At 38.7% G+C, this 8,457-nt stretch overlaps 1 protein-coding gene and 1 non-coding gene across 2 annotated transcripts; both read left to right on the top strand.

Moving 5' to 3' along the window:
- The first annotated feature begins 367 nt into the window (after window positions 1-367).
- Window positions 368-475, top strand: LOC148555686 (small nucleolar RNA R71). The gene has a single exon (XR_015887311.1). It is a non-coding gene; the product is annotated as a small nucleolar RNA R71 (small nucleolar RNA).
- Window positions 476-6,577: 6,102 nt separating this feature from the next.
- Window positions 6,578-6,886, top strand: LOC148555685 (uncharacterized). Its single transcript, XM_088490671.1, has one exon. The coding sequence runs from the start codon at window positions 6,578-6,580 to the stop codon at window positions 6,884-6,886; it is 309 nt and encodes a 102-aa protein (XP_088346797.1).
- Window positions 6,887-8,457: the final 1,571 nt, after the last annotated feature.

Raw genomic sequence — 8,457 nt, 5'->3', positions numbered from 1 at the left:
TTGCAAGGTTCTCAGGATCATAAGCTTCTTCTGCATAAGAAGCCTCTTGAGTACTGTTGGATGCAGCTTGCATTCCATGCAGACTCTGAGAGATCATATTGACTTGCTGAGTCAATATTTTATTCTGAGCCAATATGGCATTCAGAGTATCAACTTCAAGAACTCCCTTCTTCATAGGCGTCCCATTACTCACAGGATTCCTTTCAGAAGCGTACATGAACTGGTTATTAGCAACCATGCCAATGAGTTCTTGAGCTTCTGCAGGCGTTTTCTTTAGGTGAATGGATCCACCTGCAGAAGTGTCCAGTGACATCTTTGATAGCTCAGATAAACCATCATAGAATATATCCAGGATGGTCCATTCTGAAAGCATGTCAGAAGGACACTTTTTGGTCAACTGTTTGTATCTTTCCCAAGCTTCATAGAGGGATTCACCTTCTTTCTGTCTGAAGGTTTGAACATCAGCTCTAAGCTTGCTCAGCTTTTGAGGAGGAAAGTATTTGGCTAAGAAAGCCGTGACCAGCTTATCCCAAGAGTTCAGGCTATCCTTAGGTTGAGAGTCCAACCATATTCTAGCTCTGTCTCTTACAGCAAATGGGAAAAGCATGAGCCTGTAGACTTCAGGATCTACTCCATTAGTCTTAACAGTATCACATATCTGCAAGAATTCAGTTAAGAACTGAAAAGGATCTTCAGATGGAAGTCCATGAAACTTGCAGTTCTGCTGCATCAGAGAAACTAATTGAGGTTTCAGCTCAAAGTTGTTTGCTCCAATGGCAGGAATAGAGATGCTTCTTCCATGTAAATTGGAATTAGGTGCAGTAAAGTCACCAAGCATCTTCCTTACATTATTATTATTTTTGGCTGCCATCTCCTCTTCCTGTTTGAAAATTTCTGAAAGGTTATCTCTGGATTGTTGTATTTTAGCTTCTCTTAGTTTCCTTTTCAGAGTCCTTTCAGGTTCTGGATCTGCTTCCACAAGAATGTTCTTATCCTTGCTCCTGCTCATATGACAAAGAAGAGGGCACAAAATAATAATAATAATAGAGATCCTTTATACCACAGTATAGGGATCCCTGTGTGAGTAGAAGAAGAGGGGGAGACAAAGAATGTAATGTAATGGAAGAAACAACTGTGAGGAGGGTTGAGATGTGAGATGAGATGTTAGTAAATGAATAAATAAATAGAATAAGATGGGAGAGGGAGAATTTTCAAAAAATATTTTTGAAAAAGAATTAGTGATTTTCGAAATTGGTTTTTGAAAAATGTTAGTATTTTTCGAAAATTTTTATTTAAAAATTAAAATAATTAATAAATTAAAAAGAAATTTTGAAAAAGGGGGAAGATATTTTCGAAAATGAGAGAGAGAGAGAGAGTTAGTTAGGTAGTTTTGAAAAAGTTAAGAAACAAACAAAAAGTTAGTTAGTTAGTTGAAACAAATTTTGAAAAGATAAGAAGTTAGGAAGTTAGAGAAGATATTTTGAAATCAAATTTTTGAAAAAGATAAGAAGATATTTTTTGAAAAGATATGATTGAAATTGTTTTTGAAAAAGATTTGATTTTTAAAATCACAATTAATGACTTGATTCACAAGAAATCACAAGATATGATTCTAGAACTTAAAGTTTGAATCTTTCTTAACAAGCAAGTAACAAACTTCAAATTTTTGAATCAAAACATTAATTGATTATGTTATTTTCGAAATTTGGTATAAAAATAAGAAAAAGATTTTTGAAAAATATTTTTGAAACTTTCAAAAATAACTAAGAACTTTGAAAAAGATTTGATTTTTGAAAAAGATAAGATTTTCAAATTGAAAATTTGATTTGACTCATAAGAAACAATTTGATTTAAAAATTTTTGAAAAAGTCAATCCAAATTTTCGAATTTGATGAGAGAAAAAGGGAAAGATATTTTTTTGGTTTTTGAATTTTTATGATGAGAGAGAAAAACAACAAAAAGACTCAATGCATGAAAATTTTGAATCAAAACCATGAATGCATGCATGAATGATATGAATGTCAAGATGAACACCAAGAACACTTTGAATGTCAAGATGAACATCAAGAACATATTTTTGAAAAATTTTTGATGCAAAGAAAACATGTAAGACACCAAACTTAGAAATCTTTCATGTTTAGACTCTAAGAAACGAAAAATGCACATGTAAAACAAGAAAAGACACAAAACATGAAATCATCAAGATCAAATAAGAAGACTTACCAAGAACAACTTGAAGATCATGATGAACACTATGAATGCATGGAAATTTTCGAAAAATGCAAGATGCACATGCAAATGACACCAAACTTATGACATGACTCATGACTCAAACAAGAAACACAAAAAATGATTTTGATTTTTATGATTTTCTAATTTTTTTGGTATTTTTTTCGAAAATTATATGAAAAAGAAAAAATAAGGATTCCAAAATTTTTAACATGAATTCCAGGAATCTTGCATTCTTAGTCTAAAGCTTCATTCCAGGAATTAGACATGGCTCATGAGCCAGCCAAGCTTTCAATGAAAGCTCCGGTCCAAAACACTAGACATGGCCAATGGCCAGCCAAGCTTCAGCATGTAAATCAGACATGACATGCCTGACATACCCTACAGTCGTAAAACAGCTGATGGTTGGAAGCCTCAGTCCAAAAGAATTTAGATATGGCTTTACAGCCAGCCAGGCTTCACATGCTTCATGAAACACTAGAATTCATTCTTAAAAATTTTGAATCTAAAATTTTTTGGAAAACATTTTTATATTATTTTCGAAAACAGATGAGAAAATTTTTAGAAATATTTTTGAAAATTTTTTTCTTTTGAAAATAAAATAAAAAGAAAATTACCTAATCTGAGAAAGAAAATTACCTAATCTGAGCAACAAGATGAACCGTCAGTTGTCCAAACTCAAACAATCTCCGGCAACGGCGCCAAAAACTTGGTGCATGAAATTGTGATGTCCAGGCTCAAACAATCCCCGGCAACGGCGCCAAAAACTTGGTGCGCAGAAATTGTGATTACACTTTAACTATGTAAAATTCATCGCTCTTTCTTTCCCTGGATGTCTACTTTCCAACGCAATTGGAAGCGCGCCATTTCGAGTTCTGTAGCTCCAGAAAATCCACTTTGAGTGCAGGGAGGTCAAAATCCAACAGCATCAGCAGTCCTTCTTCAACCTCTGAATCTGATTTCTGCTCAAGTCCCTCAATTTCAGCCAGAAAATACCTGAAATCATAGAAAAACACACAAACTCATAGTAAAGTCCAGAAATGTGAATTTAACATAAAAACTAATGAAAACATCCCTAAAAGTAACTAGATCCTACTAAAAACATACTAAAAACAATGCCAAAAAGCGTATAAATTATCCGCTCATCATACACACAAGGATAGGATAGGAGAGTTGGAGACATTATCCTTGGGTAGTTCAATTTCTTCCTTGATGGAGCCAATTTCAAAAAAATGTGGTGACCATGGGCCTTGTCTGGTGTCTTGTCGTATTGGTGGGAGCACTTTTCATGACTGTATATGTGATCTAGGGGTTTGCGTAAGCATCATGCCGCTTTCTATCTTTGTGCGGTTGAATTTAGCTCCATTAAAGAAGTCGGCGGTGAAGTTTGCCTTAGCCGACAAAAGTGTGATCACTGTGATGGGAATAGCAGAAGATGTACTTGTGGCGATCAAGGACTTGGTCTTCCCGGTTGACTTTTAATCCGTGAAATGCCTCCAATAGAAAATAGAAGCTCATCCTCCGTTCTACTTGGTAGACACTTCCTTAAGACCTCTAAATTCAAGTTAGATGCCTTCACCGGCACATATTCCTTTGAGGTCAGAGACAAGACTATCAAGTTTAATTTGGAAGAAGCCATGAAGCATCCTTCCGAAGAGCATTCCGTTCTCCGATGTGATGTAATCGAAGAAGTGGTAGTGGAAGTGCGAAAAGAAAACCACAAGTTATGCTACTCTATTGTTGAAGAGACGGATGACCAAAAGGGTGAACAAGAGAAAGTTGTTAGGAATGAACTCCGTGAGCTTGATGAAAAGGAACCTCAGCTTGAGGCAAAGAGTGAACTGAAGCCTCTTCCATCTCATTTGAAGTATGCTTTCTTAGAGGACAACCAAAGGTTTCCGGTCATTATTACTAGTGAGCTTTCTAGTGAAGAAGAAGGGAAGCTCCTAGATGTTCTAAGAAAGTACAAGAAGGCAATTGGTTGGAGCCTAGCCAATATTGTGGGGATTGACCCCGCAAGTTCATGCATCGTATATTTCTCCAAGAGGGAGCTCGGCCGGTTAGGCAACCGCAAAGGAGGCTCAACCCGACCATCCTTGATGTGGTAAAGAAGGAAGTCACTAGGCTACTTGAGGCGGGTATCATATACCCAATTTCTGACAGTGAGTGGGTGAGTCCGGTCCAGGTTGTTCCCAAGAAATCAATCATCACTGCGGTTAAAAAGGATGATGGTGAAGTGGTCACCAAGAGAGTACAAAATGCGTGGCGAGTGTGCATCGATTATAGAAGATTGAACGCTGCTACAAGGAAGGAACACTACCCTTTACCCTTTATCGATCAGATGTTGGACCGTTTGGCGGAAAAATCCCATTATTGCTTTCTTGATGGATTCACTGGTTACTTCCAGATTCACATTGCCCCTGAAGATCAGGAAAAGACCACATTCACTTGTCCTTTTGGCACCTTTGCCTACAAAAGGATGCCATTCGGACTATGCAATGCACCTGCTACTTTTCAGCGGTGTATGACAAGTGTCTTTTCCGATCTGATAGAGAATTGTCTGGAAGTCTTTATGGATGACTTCAGTGTTTATGGAATTTCATTTGATTGTTGCTTAGAGAACTTGGCCAAGGTCTTAGCTAGATGTGTTGACACTAACCTTGTCTTGAACTTTGAAAAATGCCACTTTATGGTAAGACAAGGTATAGTATTGGGGCATGTAGTATCTAGTGAAGGCATTTCTGTAGACCCGGCCAAGGTCGATATTATCACCACTTTACCTCACTCCTCATCTGTGAGGGCGGTCCGCTCGTTTTTGGGACATGCAGGATTTTACAGGCGCTTTATTAAGGATTTCAGCAAGATTGCCTTGCTATTGTCGCGCCTCCTCCAAAAAGATGTGGACTTTGAGTTTGACAGTGCATGTGTGAATGCGTTTGAAGAGTTAAGGAGAGTTCTTACCACAGCACCGATTGTGCGAGACCCCAACTGGACGCAGCCATTCGAGATAATGTGCGATGCGTCAAACCATGCTGTAGGTGCCGTGCTTGCACAGCGCGATGGTAAACTTCCTTATGTCATTGCTTACTCTTCTAAAACATTGGATGCAGCACAATCCAACTATACCACTACAGAAAAGGAACTCCTAGCTATTGTTCATGCTTTAGATAAATTCAGGTCTTACTTGCTAGAGTCCAAGATAGTGGTATACACGAATCATGCAGCTTTGAAGTACTTATTGACAAAGAATGAGTCAAAACCTAGACTCATACGTTGGATCTTGCTTTTCCAAGAATTCGACATTGAGATTAGGGATCGGAGTGGATCTCAAAACTTGGTTGCAGATCATTTAAGTTGCCTTGAGAATTTAAAATTTGACCCATTTCTGATCGATGACTCATTCCCATTGGATAGTTTGCATGCTGTGTTGGATAGCTTTCCTTGGTTTGCACCAATGGCGAACTACTTGGTTGCAAAAATCTTCCCTCTTAACTTTTCTAAACACCAAAGAGACAAGTTGAGGAGTGATTCCAAATACTACATTTGGGATGACCCTCACTTGTGGAAGAAGGGAGTGGACCAAGTAATTCGAAGATGTGTCCCAGAATCTGAAATTCAACCCATTCTTGAAGCTTGCCATTCGTCCGAATATGGTGGCCACTTTGGCCCACAGAGGACAGCTAAAAAGGTGTTGGATTGTGGATTCTAGTGGCCAACCTTATTCAAGGATGCTAACCGGTTCTGTGAGCCGTGCCATCAATGTCAGAAGTCGGGAAATACGTCCCAAAGGCATGAGATGCCTCAGCAACCTATGTTGTTCTGTGAGATATTTGATGTATAGGACATTGACTTTATGGGACCGTTTCCCAACTCAAGTGGGTATCTATATATTCTGTTAGCGGTTGACTACGTGTCAAAGTGGGTAGAAGCCATACCTACCCGCCTTGATGGCGCCAATACCGTCATTTCTTTTATTAGAAATAATATCGTATGCCGTTATGGGTCGCCACGAGCAATCGTGAGCGACCAAGGATCCCATTTTTGTAACAGGAAAGTAGAGGCACTGCTCAAGCGCTATGGGGTATTGCATAAAGTTGCCACTGCTTATCACCCACAAACCAACGGACAAGCGGAAGTGTCCAGCCGGAAGATTAAGAGAATCATGGAAAAAGTGGTAAATCCACAAAGGAAGGATTGGAGCCTCCGGCTGAGAGATGCACTATGGGCGTATAGGACGGCCTACAAGACTCCGTTGGGGATGAGTCCCTTCCGGATCGTCTATGGTAAGGCATGCCACCTTCCGGTGGAAATTGAGCATAAAGCCTATTGGGCGGTAAAGCAGTGTAACATGGATTTCACCAAGGCAGGTGTGGCGAGGAAATTGCAACTAGAGGAGCTTGAATGCTTGAGAATGGAGGCATATGAGAATGCCCAGATCTACAAGGAAAAGACTAGAGGCTTTCATGATCACCACATCCGAAGGAAAGATTTTCAAGAAGGTGATGAGGTCCTCCTCTACAACTCGAGGCTTCGATTTATGCCTGGAAAGCTCCGCTCTATATGGGAAGGAGCCTTCAAGGTGAAGGAGATAAAGCCCTATGGAGTAGTGGAATTGTCTGACCCTCAAAGTGACACAACTTTCAAAGTGAATGGATGATAAACCATTATTTTATGGTTTATATTGTGTTTAATTGTGTGGTTTTATCAATTCTTTACCCACTTATTCATATGATTAGCATGTATTTACAATTCCTTCCCAAAATTACTCTATGGTTGAAAACTTGCTTCCTAGAGACTTTTAATTATGTATTTTAATTCTCCTTTATCCCATTCGATGTCGTGATCCGTGTGTTAAGTGTTTCAGGCTTCATAGGGCATGAATGACTTGGAAATTGGAGAGGAGGCTTGCAAAAATGAAAAGAACACAAGAAACTAAGGAGATGACCAGCGAGGAATGACACGAGCGCATGGCCCACGCGGACATGCGAAATGGAGAATTCGCAATGACGCGGATGCGTGCCTGACGCAAACGCGTGGATTAGAGTCTGCACGAGTGATGCGAACGCGTGAACCACGCGAACGCGTGAACCACGCGAACGCGTGACAAGGAAAATCACTGACTAACGCGAACGCATGGACGACGCGTACGAGTGACCTGCGCGATCTGCAAAAATAACAGAATACGCTGGGGGCGATTTCGGGCCACTTTTTGACCCAGTTTTTTGCCCAAAAACACAGACTAAACCTAGCGAACATGCAGAGACTCAAGAGGCATCCACACACATTCAGATTCATCACATTAGGATTACACTTAGTTTCCGATCTGAGTTTTTAGAGTTGCGTTACATTGATAGTTTTATGCTTTTACTTGGATTTTTGGATGCTGAAGGTCATTACCTCCGTCGAAGATATTACTTTAGTTTGTTTCCTTATTCCCTTATTTTTAATTAGTTACTCATTGACTCTATTCAAATAAGTATGTTACATTTTGAAATTATTAATATATGAAGTTATTTTTATTTTAATTAATTTTAATTCTCTATTTTAATTTATTTAATTATGTCTTCTCATATTTTTATGATTATTTATTTCATGTCAATGGAGTAGAATTTCTACTTGACATGGGGGTTGATTAAGAGGTGATACTTGAGTTAGAATGCTCAAGTGCTTGGTTGAATTGGACGTTGTTAGCTAATTCCATACCTACTAACACTAGACCTCCCCTAAGGGAGAGGACTAGGACCTGAGGGTAAGAGTTAGTTCAATCACCATACTTTCCCTTATTTAGTAAGGGGTAATCGAGTGAGAACAACAACCTTTTTACACCACACTTGAGAAGATCCCAATAAGGATAGAAGTTCCACTTAATTATTCCCCTAGTCAAGCCCTTTTATTCAGAATATCAATAATTATTTTTGGTTTATTTTTATTGCCTTAATTCACAGTTATTTTAATTATTCATTATCAAACCCAACTTTCTGGGAATTTTCTGATTAATAAATTAGCACTCTTTCCTGCAACTCGTTGGGAGACGACCTGGGACTCATACTCCCAGTATTTTATTTCTAAAATTTTGTGACAACACTTTTGAAATTGGTGAGACGGATCTTATCCGATTAAGAGCTATACGTGCAACACTGTCTCTTAATTAAAATCTCTAAATTGGTTAACTTCTGCCACGCATCAATGGACATAGAGTGAATAAGTACCATGGCTACAAGTCACCAA

The sequence above is a fragment of the Arachis ipaensis genome, chromosome B6, assembly GCF_059453495.1.
Source record: "Arachis ipaensis isolate K30076 ecotype BB chromosome B6, ASM5945349v1, whole genome shotgun sequence".
Classification (NCBI taxonomy): Eukaryota; Viridiplantae; Streptophyta; class Magnoliopsida; order Fabales; family Fabaceae; genus Arachis; species Arachis ipaensis.
The sequence above is the reverse complement of the archived record's forward strand: the minus strand, read 5'-3'. Positions and strand labels throughout refer to the sequence as shown.

Excerpts from the sequence above, each read along its gene's own strand:
- LOC148555685 (XM_088490671.1), top strand. The coding sequence starts at position 6,578 with ATGGATTTCACCAAGGCAGGTGTGGCGAGGAAATTGCAACTAGAGGAG.